Source organism: Lates calcarifer, linkage group LG12 (assembly GCF_001640805.2).
Source record: "Lates calcarifer isolate ASB-BC8 linkage group LG12, TLL_Latcal_v3, whole genome shotgun sequence".
In the NCBI taxonomy this organism is placed as follows: Eukaryota; Metazoa; Chordata; class Actinopteri; family Centropomidae; genus Lates; species Lates calcarifer.
This window is the reverse complement of record NC_066844.1, coordinates 9,797,571-9,813,744: the sequence shown is the minus strand read 5'-3', so window position 1 is coordinate 9,813,744 and position 16,174 is coordinate 9,797,571. Positions and strand designations below refer to the sequence as shown.

Genomic DNA, 16,174 nt, shown 5'->3' with positions numbered 1-16,174 from the left:
CTTCTCTTCTATACTTCATATGACTGTCTTTAAAAGTTGCCCGTCTTTGATCTTAATAATTTTACTGATAAATTTGTGGAGGACTTTGATTGTAATGAAACTTGTAATCTGTAGGATTCCTTTACTTTTACTTTCGTAAATTATTTGAGTACTTCTAACAAACAAGAAAGATAAGAATTGGAAAGAACAAATCAAGCACGTATAGCGGGAGAGTGAGTTTTTGTATTATATTTTGTTCTAATTTCATATCACATATATACTGTCAGTATGCTCATTTTTTTTCTTACAAAGTGCCTCTTATGAACCGCTTACAAATGAACCGCTTTTTCTAAGTAGCTTTAGTTAACCAAACTAGATTTATCCCTAGTATAGCTTTGCTGTAGTTCAGCTTCCTCCAGTGTGAGGTAATTTGTACCTTGCAAAGCCAGCTTTCCCAAAACTGTTTAGAGCTTGATTTTATTTGTGTATGATTACTGTAAATTGTGAAAGAATCCACTCTCTCTATGTTTTTGCACTTTATTCGTTCAGACATACAGCTTGATATAACAAAGACTGTAGATATCATCAGGGAGCCTATTGGTAATGAATGGGCTGGACAGGTAACCTCAGTAGACTTTTTGGCAGTGAACTTCATCATTATCAAGTGGATTAAAATAACAGCAGTAAATATATCAGCATTCCAGACAGTGAGACATGTTTTATCATTCAAAATACTGTGAATTCAGAAGCATCTAGAGAAACACATTATTTGTATACATTCACTTTATTGCAAGGTTTTCTGAAAGCAAGCGTATTATTTGTCTTTTTTTAAATAATTTGCATAGTTCAAGCAGTTTGTCTTTTCACCCAAAGTAGCAATGGTTACATGTAATAGTAGGATATACTGTAACTGAAATCCAAAATTTTATATACACTGGCCAATGTATATAATGTATATAGTGTCTATATTCTTTATTTTCATCATTCACAAATGCTACATCTAGTATCAAATATTGGACACCATCCTTTTGGCTGTCATTTCTTAACACATTAGATCCCAATTGATCAAAAATATCTATATTCTGCTCCTTTAAACAATCCTCCAGAGCATAAAATAAAAACAAAGTCCTGTCTGTGAAAAATGCAAAACATTGCGTAATCAGGTGTAAAAACTGAACCTGTCAACTTGTCGTTGAATATCCATGCATCTAAAAAAATATGTACTGCCTCTTTTGAACTCATTCCCTTTCTTAAAAAACTTAAAACAAGAAAAAATAGAAGTATTCTCTTAAGTACTTGATTTGTTTTTGCGTAGTAGGAGCTGTTAACTGCTTTCAGAATAAAATTCTATTTTTTTCATTTTCTGTAACATACTGTCTGTGAATCAGACTATGGACATACAATAGCTTTCTACAAAGACAGGTCACTTGAACATTTAAGTGTGTAAGGGCAAACAAGCATGATGTTCATATACAAAACAAAGGGTAGGGGTGTGTGTTGGGCGGAGGTCAGAGTTCAAATCAGGAGGAAGTTGCAAGGAAGAGGCATGGGCAAAGATTTCAGAAAGTGTTTTGAACCTTAGGGACCAAAAGACACTAACATTACCAGCAGTTGGCAGTCACAACTCCCCACCCATACAGCCACATACTTATTTTCCTTAATAAAAACATTGTAATTGTGGCATAAGTCAAGTTTTGATATGTTTTCAGTCATGTCACATTTTGATGTATTTAAAATTTTAATTGTGGAACAAATATGATTGAATTCATTCATAATTAAATAATATATTTATTTCCAAATGTATTATTTAATATTGGCCATTCCATTCCACTTAAAGCTGTAATGTGTAAAATTTCTAACCTCAGTACCATCAGTCATTGTATTTCCTCCAGATTCAAACTCCTTTGTAAGTCATGTCATTAACTTGTCCATTCATTACAACATATAAAACATACTGACATGTTTCAGACTTATGGCACTGCATGATTGGATGAAATGTTACTGGGATATGTTACAAGACAGTATTTTCCAGTATATAATTCCTCTCAAATGACTGCATCTTCAGCTAACTCCTCTTTACACAGTTTTTCTAGCAGGATTACTCTTCTAAGGTCACTTCTATTTTCACTTTCCACATACAAAATACCATTTACAAATGCATATCCAACATACTTTACCTATATAAGTGTAGATAATCACTGGGGCTTGAGCACTGTGATAAAATCAACTGACTTTAATGCTTAATGCTAAAGGATTTAACCAAAATAAGGAGTTGCACACAGTGGTTGGAGGTGAGGTGATAGTATATATTTCAGGGTCCAACTCTATGTCAGATGAATTACATTCATATGCAACTGTTCTGGATTAGATCTTTACGCTCAGTGCCAATGTTGTGTCCCAAAATAGTTCAGAACTGTGAGATTCGTAAAGAGCACTGTACAGAGATGGTGTGGAGGTCAGGGTTTTCATCTCACTTCCTACTAGTAGTCTGTGCTAACATTTTTCATTGTCTAACCACCAGATGATCACCATCTTTGTCCTCTTTGCCAAAACCTACTAGCACTTTAAACTTATTATTGTAGTTGCTACAAGTACATGCTGAAAGAATATTGTATTGAAAAGAAAAAAAAATTCTACCATGACAAAGCCTTCCACACCCTGACTCTGATTTCTGAGTAATTTCTGTCTCTCCTTTCAGGCTTTATTGATGTCCTCGCAGACAGATACTTCTTGACATCTGGGGCAGACAACTGTGTCACTGTGATATACCTAACCACGGTAAATATATACCCCACTGCTAATCCACTGTTGGTGTTAAACTCTATTTTAATGCTTGTTTCACCACATTGAGGGAAAACATTTCATTTCCTGTGTGACAGCTCTGGTTTGAACACTTTAGACAGCAGAGCCATACAGACAGTGAGTCCAGCCACTGTAGATGTGTCTGTCTTAGTGTTTAACAATACTCCACCAGGCAGGAGAGACAAAATAACCAACTAAAAGAAGTCAAGGATTCCAGCTTAAACAAACTTACATGGCTTCCACACCAGACGGTGAAGTCAACACAGCACAGAACAATGTCATTATTTTCAGAGTAAGTCTTAGCTGTGCACACTGCCTCCAGGTTTTGTGGCTGAAGTTCAACTAAACTGAATTTTGGCCCTAATATGCTGACGTCTCTTGTAAATGGCATTGTGGCACTGACAGCAGGTGGATGCTACGAAGCTGTTTGTCTCAATGTAGAAGAGAATACAGCCTAAATTATACTTCGCACCACTGTCCCTGCATAAATGTCATCAGCTTTTTCATATCTGGGACAACCATGCAGACTGCTGCCCCAAAATTTGTAACCACGCAGACGACATGTGCCTACAAGCATGCCAACTGTAACTGAATAACAAAAATCTCATAAAGAAAGCAAATATTAGATAAAATATTAATATTTTGATTCTAGAATATGTAGTTGTTAGCAGCTTTGTAAGATGGGTCATCATTTATGATGGGTTATGATCTTAAACTCTGAGCATGAGCAACATGACTGTACATTTGCATTTTTTTTGTTGACAGATGGCTGAATTGAAGTTGGAACATCCATGTGACATTGTGTTTGACCCAGTCAGATGTATCTAAAGCTAATGGTTGCATATGAGTGTAATTGATAGCAGACATGCTTGATAGGATAGGAATGGTGTGGTGGATTGAGGTCTGGGTGAAACAGGCATCACAGTGAGTTCAGAAGGAGAGTCCCCAGTTTTTTTTTTTTTTTTTTTTTTTACAAAGGATGGGAGGCCTCTTGTTTCAGTCAGTTGTCCAAGTGTCAGAATATGTCTCTATATATACCCTCAGTCTGTCACCAAGCCTTACTCCTCACTTAGCCAGAGGCCACTAGTGGTTTTGAAGGTTGATATGGATATTAGATGATAATGAACATCCTCTTTTGGCTTTTGGTGTCCAGGAGCATGTTCATAGCTTCTCTGCAGGTTTTAGTGAGACTCTAGTTGACCTCAATTACGTTCATCTGGCCTCATCCCAAACTCTTTCCCTTGACTTATCTCTGTAGCTCTTTTCCTCGTTCATCTTGAACATACATCGTATACAACGTTCCCTTTAGAACTGAGCAAGATCAAACCTTAGTACACAAACATTTTGTCATTATGAGTGTAAAACATGTCATCATCAACGTAGTTCATCAGTAATCTCAACTTTGTAAAATGTCCTGAGCTAAAATATGTAGAAATATTACACAACTTGGAGCTGGTAAGAGATCTGCAGCCTTCCTTTGTGCCACAGGAAACAGTAGGAGGCTGTTGTGAGCTGGATGAATGGGAGCTTGGGCGAGTGAGCTTACAAGTCTTAACAGCGTCCGTCTGTGTTTGAAATTTGCTCCTGCCTCCTAGAGACCTCATTTGACAGATTTCCATGCTTTTGTTGTATCAGTTTAGGTGCTAAAAAAATAAGTCTTTTGTCTGGTGCCACTGTTTGTCCAGTGAATCCTCAGAAAGATGCTCCATCAAATTTGACAGCAGCCAGGGCTTGAGCTACAGAATAGGCAAAGAAAGATGTGATATTAGATATACAAGGATCATTTCAGATTACCTATGTGTCACTTGACATAAACTTGAGGCTTGCTATTAAAATCCTATATTGGTTTATTATAAAGTATCATAGCATAAACACCAGAAGGTGAAGTCAGGTGAATCGTGTGCAAGAAGAGTCTCAGACAATGTGAAGTGTGCAGATCCTATCTAAACAGAGTGGGGAAAGAAGGGCACTGGTGCATGCGGTGTGGTGAACGGAGACTTACCTTGTAAGACTCACACCTTCATGATGTGGGCAGAGTTGGGGAAGTCAGCAGAGGAAGGGGGAGGGGCCAGGCTGGTCGGGGAGGTGGGGGGACTGGGGGCGCACTGTGCTGGAATGAGATGGAGGGAAGTGGGAGGAGTGAACAGAGGGGAAAAATGGAAGGCGAAACAAGGAGTGAGCCGATCAATGGCAGAAGTATGGTGAAATAAGAGGAGGGACTCCTGTGCACTCAGACGTGTGACTGTGAAAACATAGACATCTGTGGACTTTTAAGGTAACGAAAACTGTTCAGTCTGTTTTCCCTGGATCACCATGTATCCTTTAAATACATGTCCAGATTAGGTTCAGCCACACGTGTTACTCCCCTTCTGTCCTCCGCACAAGCATGACTACGAGCTGATTGAGACTGCAGTGAAGACACTTTTTTTTTTTTTGCAGAACACAATCTGCTCAGACTACTTACTATAATAAAAGAAGATTAAGTTTTCTGGACTCAAAATGAAGCTGTAATGCCATGTGTGAAGAAAATGTCACTAAGTTTACAGGTGTTTGATACTAGGCCAAATAATGGAAAAATGTAAATGCAGACTAGGAGATCACCAAATTCATCTATGCAAAATTTCACGGCAGTTTTTTCAATATGTGTTAGACCATTTAAGTCTTAGCCAGTCATCTTATATGGTTTGGTTGTGTCATGAACCTTGCAATTGCAACTTAAAAGTCCACATATTTTACACTTTTCAGGGTGACCTCCGTCACATGTCTGCCCTTATTTTTCCTTAGATAAAATGGATTATAAAATATATTTGTTACAGAACTACTATAATATACTATAACTTATGACATACATACAGCACAGTCCAGTTATACAGTTCTACAATACACAAAGGCACTCTGAGTGCTACAGTGTATTATAGTTTTAAGTGTTAAGTCAAAGGCAACTTGATTTCTTTTAGGCTCCTTGAAGATGGCTTCTTCAGTTCTGCTTCTTAGAACTGAAGAGGCCTTTTGGATGAGAGGTAAAATGTTTTCAAGGAACCTAAAGTCCAGTTGCCTTCAACCCTAGCTCTTAAAGACTACCATGACCTGGATGACTGTGAACCTACACATATATTAGAGCTCCCACTTTCAGCTATACATTTTTCATGAGAAATGTGTTCCATGATATTAAATGTTTATGACTGTGAAAGTATCCCAGCAGATTACATGTTAAATTAAAAGACCATGGCAAACTTAGGATCTTAAACAACAGATGAAGATCAGCACTAAATTTTGGATGTGAGCTGGATGAATCATGCAGGTATGTGCACGAGGTAGCATTGGGAGTAAATACTATGGCTTAACCTGTGCTGTGTGCCGTGCAAATTTTAATGGGAGAGGGTTAGTGACATGGCAGTTATGTTAATGGCAGTCATGCAGAGAGAGTCCTCACCAGAGAGAATGCGGCTACGACGAGAGGCCTCAGCAGCCAGAGCACAGGAGATCTCAATACGCTTTTCCTGCTCCTGCAGCTGCTGCTGGGAGCTGACTGGAGCTCCACCCTCCACTGGGCCATCCAGAAGAGGAACCATGTTCTGCAAACTGACAATATAATTTGTTATTACTACCAATACTTCTGTTTTGTTAAACACAACAAATAGTTTAGGGAGAGATGAGCACTTTTTGTTGTGATGGAAGGTGCATGTTTTAAAATTAATTCAAATATTAATTGTATTGAAACACAGCATAGAAAATGGATAAATTGATCTTTTTGTGAGTCAAAACCTACTTTGACTTGGCAATGAGGGTCTTGATCCGCTCCAGTTTCTTCTGCTTCTCCTTCTGTTCCTCAGGGCTCAGAGGAGTATTGTCCTCTGCATCCAGGTAGCGCTCTGGGATCAGAACCTTTTCAGGAGTCATTAGCTACAACAAAGATGATGCAGGTAAACATGGATTCACACACACATATATGTTGCGTACATGCACACACATATATTGATTGACCAGTATAGTATGGCCCCACAATGGCTTAGTGATCTGTCCAGGATGGCCCAATGTTGGCTGGGATTGGCTCTAGCCCCCCTGTGACTGTTAAGGATAAATGGTATAGATAATGGATGGATGGATATAATATGTCTTTCATAGCATTTAAACAGTGAACCATTATTGCTTTGCATGTTTGGACTTTTAGAACAACTATAAAAAAAAAAGATTAGTTTTAGTGATTTCTAAATAAAACATAGTTTAGTTTTCCTCATGCATTTCCATATTTGTGTCATGTTTTTCTTAGTTTTCAGCAGAAATGTTGTGCATGCATACATGTATACACAGTATACTCACCTCTGGGTGTGAAAGGGTGAATGAGAGACTGATGCATCAACTAACTGATCTTACCTCTTTGCTGACATCCAGGTCGTAGTGTTCGGGTTCTACCCGTAGCCGTCTCAAGCGAGCAATTTCTTCCCGTGGAGACTCCTGCCCCTGGCCTCGAACCGCCATTTCCAGGTCTTTAATGTCAATCTCATGAGCTGTTAGCCGCCTACGTACCTGTCCACACACATACAGATATGAACAAAGATACAGATACGATCAAATCGTCTAGATACAATTAAGCTCAAGGATGAATCGCCACTTCATATATATATATATATATATATATATACACACACACACACACACGGATATACATACACATATATATATATATGTGTGTGTGTGTGTGTGTACTGGCAGCACTCTTTGGATGCTCCAGTGACAAATATTTGAGGCATATACATGTACAGGAAAAAGTAAGTCACACTAAATCTATCCGTGTGAGAATGTTGTCGGTATTTTCCAATCTGACGAACAACTCTGACTCTGAGAGGGGGGCACAAGCTTTGAGGTAACCTTTGTCAATCCGATGATAGGTCAGCTTACCAGGAAAAAATACAAATATTATTGCAGAAGCCTGGATGCAGTCCTCATTCATTCAGAGCAAATTAACTGTCAGTAATATTCCTAGTCTGCACTATCCTCATGGGCTTCCACTTGCAAATATGGTAAATTGTATATGACAATATACATGAGAAGTATAATATAAGAAGTATGCAGTGCATCCCTTTTTGAACAATGTTAACTGAGTTTTGTCCTTACAACAACAATGTGAGTGGGTGTTATTTAGGGTTAAGCTATTTTATCTATGACTGAATGATCATGTTTTATGAACAGTAGTTCTACCTTGCAAAGTGTTTGATGTGTACAAAGATCAAGGCTTTCTAGTTCTCTATAACTGTCATCTTAAAGATGAATAGCTGGGAGTATAAACATATGAGTAGGTTTTATTCTATTTGCATTTCTGTATTAAAATCGGCAACAGAGATCATCACATGCTTGATCATACCACTTTGTAGTTGGCTGGAGACTGGCCACCTGAGAGGTTTAGACTCCGTCTCTTGTCCCTCACAGAGCTGCTCTGGTTGCGGCGGATTCGCTCATTCTGCTCCTCCACGCTCATCTTTGACTTTATCTCTGCAGGAAACACAGCACTCTTTGGACGCTCCTGTGACAAAGATGTAGCATAGAAATACACTTTAATTAAGGCAAGATTTCAGTCCAGTGCTACTGTGCCACTTGGTAACTATGTACCCAAGCAAACCAACATCACATGTTCAGTCAATTATATAAAACAATAAAACTTATCAAAACATTATTGTAGCACTTTCTATTCTTCTTACCTCTCATTTGTGTATTAATGTTTTATGCTGTACTTCCTGTTTTCAGTGCATTATGTAAAACACTTTGAAGTGCCATTGTGTGTGAAATGCTGTACATTCTTGGTGAATGGCACTGCTGAATATTTTCAGTTTTTCTTGCTTGTCGTCTTGTAACAGTGTTTAGTAATGTTTAAATGTGTAATACTGTGCTGTGGTCAAATGTATTCTGAGACCATAAAAGTAAAATCTGATTTGATCTTGAGATATCAAATTACTCTTGCATGATAAAATGTACATCTTTCTAGCCATGCCTATCCCCTGATGACAGTTAATTAAACTCATGATCACAAGGGAAAAAAGTATTAAATTGTTATCTGAACATAATATAAGCACTTACATATGGCAGTGTTTACAACTAGATTTGAACCACTGGGGCATCCTTACACTTTGATTAGGAGAGTTAGACTTGGCTTACACTTACGAGGCCATTATGACTAGAAATAAATTTAAACATTTACCCATATCCAAAAACAACAGACATTTTGGCTGAACTTTCATGCCATTCTTTAGCTTGTTTCAGATGTTCTTTCCTATGAATAATATCCTAAGTATCTGGACTTCAACATCGTAACCCCCTTAGCTACATGAAGATTTATTTTCATGTTATGCTTTTTATTAAGTTGGTAAATTGGTGGTAATCAGAGTGTTATATGGTTCTTTCTATCTTGTATGTATGCTATGTGAAAATCTGAGCTCAAGTGATCGAGAGTTCTTGTACTGGTAATTATCTGAAGAGTAACACAAGGACAAGTTCTCAGACTATATATGTGAGTATATGGATATACCCATGGTCCCTGCTCAGTCACAGGGTTCTTGAACATAATGATTAAGTTAATGTTTCCAATGTTTTGTTTGGCTTGAGGCTACACATTTGTGTATGTTGTGGTTAAGATAGACATTTGGATGTAATTTACATGTAGTTTAAGTTGACATACCCTAGAGATTCCATTAGGCACTCTGCCATTATGCCGGGAAACTCCAGCTGAGCTGCTGTGTGATTCATCTGTGGGGGACTTGGTTCTAGGAGGAACAATGCCAACTGTCGAAGAATACAAGAGATAAATTCAGAACCATGGGAAAGAAGAGAGAGCTGAATTCTCAGTGCTATGAAATGTATGCACATCTTGTCAGTCTCACTCAATTAAATGATACAATCACACCTCAAAAGACCGAAATCTTAATTGGATTATGGGCCTTCTTTCATCTGTAATTTACAAATGTCAGTATGGGATGTCATCAGTGTAATCCCTTGCTCCATGAGGTTCTGTGTACCCACCCAATTGCTGGATTATGATCATTAACTGAGAAAGGAACAGAAGCATTATCGTGTGGAAACTTGAGTTTAGGTTGTTGTACCTTTATTCATGCTGGATTGTCTGTCCTGGACCTGGTCCTGCGTGTCACTGATATTGCTCTGTTCTCCAAACTTGGGCTGCAATATGGAATACTGACATTATTATGTCATGCAATCAACATTAAACCTAAAAGTTGTGAAAACTTTCAGTACACATCCAAAGATGAACAGAATGCATTAGATAATGCATTATTGTGTATAGGGATGGGGGCATTGTGTTAAAACACCTGGTATACCTGTAATGGCAGAAGCAACAAATTACTTGCAGACACAGTAATGACCTGATCACACCAGCATGTATGGCAGTGAAATTTCAGACCAAAATCATCTCATTTCAATGGAGTTGCAGTGACCAGTGGATTCACACTCTTGGATTCAAGCACAAAGAGTGCTAAACTGTGGTAAATGCTGAATATCCTGTTTATTCCAATTGCAAACTTATTTTTCCTGGAGTATAAACTGCTCCACGAAAGGGATGCAACAAGGTTTGCAGATTAGCCATGAGACAGGAGTGGATGGTACAAATTTGTTTTCACTCTTTGTCCAGTGGAACACTGAGTCACAAAGCTTCAAGCACCTCCTATTTAATGACAATGCATGACTGATTTTCACTGTGCTGCTTGTGTGTGCTGGTGGGACCATGTATTGACTAGCATGACTACATCACTACTAAGACATGGCACAAACAGGCACATAGAGAGTTTGACAGGTGATCTGTGGCTGTAGAGAACCCCACACTATGTCATAGGGCTTATACCAAATGCTGCTCATCCTTGCTCTTAGAGCCAAAGCACCTGCAGTGCAGTTTGAACTGAAATGTACTGTGTCTAGCTACAAATCCTTTCTGTTAGAGCATGTAGCTGACATGAATTTTAGTGGCAAAGACATTAAAAGAGCAATGGGGGAGCAGCCACTTCTGGAACACATGCTTTAGGAGGTCAAATACAGGTTGGTGATGGAGACACAGGGGCAATGAGTGGAGTGCTTGAGCAAAAAGCTGTTCAGAAAGAGGAAGAACGTGAATTTGGAGCGATGAATGGTCTGTGGTGGCTTATGAGGTTAAGAAAAAATGACACTGGACAACAGTTAGGGCTGGGTGAAAGGAGGGCTGGACACCCAAATACCTTTCTGATGTGAGAATCTTCACCATCAAGGTACTCATCATCGATGCCCAAGCTGCGTAGCCACGCGGTGCTGTCAAAGGGCAGGGGGGGGATGGAGGGAGGGGAGGTAGGGGAAGGCTCCAAAGGGTAATAGGCCTTGGGGAGGGGAGGCCTTGGGGGAACATTTTCCTACATCACCGTAAGGGCAGGAAGGAGGGAGGGAGGGAGGAAGGAGAGAATAGACAGGAGGAAGAGAGAGTGCTGCACATCAGGAGGAGCGATACTAAGCCAAGTGAGGAGCAGAAAGGACTCATGGGAATGATGCTGTGGAATGGGGTCTTGATCCCATGTTAAGGGGTTAGACATGAAAATTCCCAGGTGGCCAATGAAATATTTGGCCTGACAGCTTATGTGAATATTTATATCCATGCAGTCCATGAGAGGTTCTGTGAGAGAGCTACAACATTTCAGCAATCAACTTGTATCATGCTCAGGTACTACACAAAACTGAAACCAAAAAGATAATTTACATGTTCAATTTATATATCTGAATATATTTAATTTGGCTGACAGGAAACTCTCAACATGAAATTTATAAACAGGTCAAGAGGTGACCATAATGTCGCATACTGTAAGTGTTTCTATGAAAGACTGACAGCAATGGAGGACATGCCTCCTCTATATCTTAAGATATAAGATATAAGATATAAGATTATAAGAGCACAAGTGAACCAATAACTTACTGTAAGTAGCCCCACATTTCTTGGCCTCCATCTCAAGCCCCATGACATTATGATGGGGAGAATGTTGTCCTTGTATTTACAATGTTACAAATCAGAACAGATGGAATTGGGAAATATCTGAATCTTAGAATGTCAAGATTAACTATGAAGTGTCATTTTCTTTAGAGATGGCTCTGCAGAAACACTTTATTTGAATGATTACTGGTTGAATCAGACTGTGTTGTGGCACAGATCAGTGGATATTTGTCAAGTTTCAGTTGATTGTTGGGGTAAGTAAGTGGCCTTGCACTTTCACCATCATGATATGATGACAGAAAAGGTAGCTGGTGATGGTGTTGGGTTTCAGGGCTATCACTGCTAAAACACGGGACTGAGTGTGCATAAAGACCTGGGCCATAGCATAATGATAAAACATCAGTCTGACAGGAGTCTTGGAAAGGTAGGATCTTGGATTCAGGCATAGAGCAACGTCTGTTGGAGGACAGGTTTCCATTATGGTATCCAGCTGAGAACTGAGATGGGTAAGAGTCTGGATACACATCTTTTCTTAGGCCAACCCTGACTTCTTGGAGGCAGCCACTTGAGGATAACCAACTAACCTCCTGAGGATCAGAGTGGGTTTGGACTGTGTCTGAATGCTTATTGGTATATTTGGAATCGTGGCATTTTACTTGGACAGTACTCTTGTGTTCTTCTGCTCTAGCTTTGGCTTGATTTATAGGTTGGTCAAAGTTGGTTCTGTAGCTGATGTTCTGGTCTGTTTCCTCAATCACAGGGTCTAATCTACCCAAAGACTCCCTATGGTTTTGGAAAGCTAGGGAGGGCTGGGGAAAGGTGTGTTCATAGGCTTCACAACCATAATAATTTATGTGTTCTGTATGCCAGCTTGTGTCAGACTCCCTGTAACTTTTGGGTCTACACCTAAGTTTAGGGTCAGTTTTGAAATGAGGTAATGTACATGACTTTGGGCGAGGTTTAGGGCTTAATCTTCTACGCACTTCGGGGTTGGTTCTAGAGTCTGAGCATACACCTGTGCCAGGTTTTGGATTGGGATTGGTCCCCAGCTGGGTGTGTCCGGTGCTTACCTCCGGGCCCAGCTGTTTGGTGGGGGAGGCCTGGGAGCCGGGCACTGGGGAGAAGGGGCTGAGTGGGCTGGTGAGGCTTACTGAGCTCAGGGGACTGGCTGGACTATTGGTGCTAAAGGAGCCTGATGCACCGCTGGCCACTGTGCAAGAGAAACAGAGGAAAATGGGGGTGGTGGGGAAAGGATCGTTAGAATATAATGATATTGACACTGTATTTCCCATTAAATTGTTAAATAATTAATAAATAAATAAATAAATAATTATTTTCCAGCTGATGTGTTACCTCTGTGCTTGGCTGTATCAGTGCCTCTGGATGAGTTATTCTTGTGCAGTCCCTCTAATACATCCTGGACTCTCCAAAACTCTTTCTGGATGTGCCTACGAACAAGTTCACTCTGCAGACAACAGACAAAGTAATATGAGAGAGGGAAGCGAAACAATTTCCTGTTAAAGAGGAATGACACTTTAATTAGCATGTACATAGAAAAACTGTGTCCAACCTAAGGTATGTGCCATTACAATATATAACCATAGCTCAGACGTCATTTGATACAGGAAGGTTTGTTTGGTACACAGCTTTCTTCAGTTCAGTATGCCTTTGAACCAAAAAATTGCTGTACAATAATCCTAATGCACCCTAATTAGGTATAAGTCTAAGCATACTTATAACAAAGTTTTCCCCAGGGACCAGAAATGTACCAAATCATGATCAGACAACTAAGTCACATTGTGAACCACCGAGTTTGTGTACATTTTACACAGTATTTTTTATTTTTATTTTTAAATTCATCCTGACATCTTTGTTTTCACTGAAGGCATTTCACTAAAGTTTAACATTAAGTCAAACACCGGAATTGTCAACCCACAGCCAATGAGTACTGTTGACCTTGCTTTCCTGTTATATTCAAAGAAGTAATGAATGTATCAGGTCAAGGTAATATACAGCACACCATAACTCTTACACTGTTAAGAAACACTCTCTGAGCCATCTCTGGAGAAAAGAGATCCTGAACATGTACTTTGAAATGTCTTAATTTACTTAATGTACATGATGTACATGTTTAAAAACAGGAATGATGACCTTTTGACCATTTACCTGCCCTCCTGTATTAAGCTGCTCCCATAGATCTCCATGGATGGCGTTGGCCTCATCCTCTAATGCTTCAAACTCCATACGTGTGGTGGTTAAAGCCTGACAGAGGTATAAATAAATGCAGCCATCCTTAGCAAATGTTTAAAACTGTGGCTTACATAAATTAAGCCTTTCTGATATTCTTTGACTCAACCAACCATGCACTTGATTTCATATTCAGGCCATCATGCTCCTCAACCTGTCATAACAATTTTTGTCACCAAATTAATTGCTAAGATATGGAGACGTGTCAACAGTGGCAGAAACATCTTTATGACAGAAGAACATGAATGTAACTGAAATGTATATTACACTGTCCATCACTCCATATGCATATCCAGCAACAGCTAAGGCAGTTCAGCAAAGCAGCTCTGATGGATCTAATGGTTTACTACAGACAGTTTTGCTCACAGCGTGAATGTTCAATTTAATGTTAAATTCCAAATCGCTTTAAACAATGTGGTTGAACTAGAGATTCTTTTAAAACATCGTCCACTTGTGTGGTTGCCCCATTCTGCTGTTACAGTATTACATGACTCAGAAATTACATTAATGACAAAATTGTGTTAGAAATGATAGAAGTAATGGCCAGAGTAAGACCAAGTTTGTAAAACTACAAACACATATTTGTCAAAATATAAAGACAATGTTTGCAAATTGCAGCAAGGTGTTTGAATAACAGATAGGATCCTGAATATGTGATTCACTGTCTTACACTAGAAGCCTGGGAGAGCTCCCCTCTGATGTTGATGAGCTGGTTCTGCAGGGTCTCCTTTTTGAACTGCAGCTTTTCCATGGCCAAGGGCTGGTTATGGTACAGCTCCATCTCCTGATGAGTTGCCACCAGTGCTTCCTCTAGGCTGTCCTGGGAACAGCAAGCATTTATTGCAGAGCAGTTGTACTAGATTGCAACAGTCATGTATCTTTAAATATAACAGATTCCCACAGTTGTTGTGGTAAGATTTGTTAAAAGCACAGATAACTTCATACTTTTTTCATTATTACAATACAAAACATTTCTTAAATGCATGGTATAATATTTCGAGTAAAATGATGTACCTTGTCCATCCTCAGTCTGTGGACAACAGCTTCATGGTCTTTCAAAATTCGGTTCTGTTCACACAGTCTACCCAAGAGTTTCTGTGTCAGACAGGACAGGGGGTGGTTACTGCGTGTATTTTGCAGAAACAAGCGAGAAAAGATAACAAAGTGAAAGGGTACAAGAATGTGTCTGCATGAGTACATGATGACAGTCTAGGGCCAAAAGTATATGGAAACCAGAGCATTACACCCATATGTGACAAAGGAATATTCATTTTTAATCTGCTGCCATTCCTCTGGTTTCAATTGTGGTGTTGGGTGATAAGGTCTGTCTCACAGTTTGTGTTCCAATTTGTTCCAAAGGTGCTGGATGGAGTTGAGGTAAAGACTCTGTGCAGGTCAGTCAGCTTCTTCCACATTAAACTGGAAAATCCATTTCTTTATGGAGTTGTGTTTGTGCACTGGAGTACTGTCATATTAAAACAGTAAAAAGCTAAGCACAAACTGTTGCCACAAAGTTGGAAGAATACTGTACTGTGGCATTCACATTAGGAGCCTAGACTGCAGATCAAAATATGTAGACAGGGATGTTTGCATATTTTTGGCCATGTAGTGTATTTGGGAAAAAAAAAAAAAAGATCATCTGGGAGTTGAAGTGTATTTTTATGTTTATAATGCTCATGCAGTGTCTCTTACACTGGTTTCAATCTCATTGAGTTTCAGTGTAGGATGTAGCTCTCTGCTGTAGACATCATGGAAAGGAGGCACCTGCTAAAAACAATATTGAACAAATTATTTCAACATCAATTAAACAGTATAGACACTAACTGCTCCAATGAGAGGAAAGCAAAAGTTGAATGTTTACATTCTGTTCTTTATTCTGAGGGATGTAAATCTTGACTTATTCATAAAGTCATCAAGATTGTTATTTAAGAAAAGATTGTGTTACAATGAGCTATAAGTGATTTTTTTCGGGCTGAATTTACATGTTTTCTGCAGTGGATAGCAGGTGATTAAATTTCCACAGAAATACAGTATGACATCTGTCAGCAATCAGATGTGAAGAACTCCACTGAGCCATTCTTTAGTCTGATAAAAACAACATGTTGGTATACTGATAATGCATACCTGCACAATGTCTCTTCTGTAAATGCCATTTGCTTCTTGAGAAGATGAAGAACTATGTTGAGATATGTCAAG

The 16,174-nt window shown here is 39.1% G+C and overlaps 1 protein-coding gene across 1 annotated transcript in view; it reads right to left on the bottom strand.

Annotated features, from left to right (window-relative positions):
• Nucleotides 1–502: 502 nt before the first annotated feature.
• The window catches only part of plekha6 (pleckstrin homology domain containing, family A member 6), a 51,683-nt gene continuing 36,011 nt past the window's right edge, over nt 503–16,174 (bottom strand). Inside the window, 15 exon segments of the mRNA XM_051074788.1 lie at nt 503–4,517; nt 4,784–4,891; nt 6,215–6,363; nt 6,551–6,684; nt 7,156–7,308; nt 8,144–8,302; nt 9,452–9,555; nt 9,873–9,948; nt 10,995–11,162; nt 12,802–12,941; nt 13,085–13,196; nt 13,898–13,993; nt 14,649–14,798; nt 14,993–15,073; nt 15,671–15,742. Coding sequence (XP_050930745.1) covers nt 4,794–4,891; nt 6,215–6,363; nt 6,551–6,684; nt 7,156–7,308; nt 8,144–8,302; nt 9,452–9,555; nt 9,873–9,948; nt 10,995–11,162; nt 12,802–12,941; nt 13,085–13,196; nt 13,898–13,993; nt 14,649–14,798; nt 14,993–15,073; nt 15,671–15,742 — 1,692 coding nt within the window. The 3' untranslated portion in view covers nt 503–4,517; nt 4,784–4,793.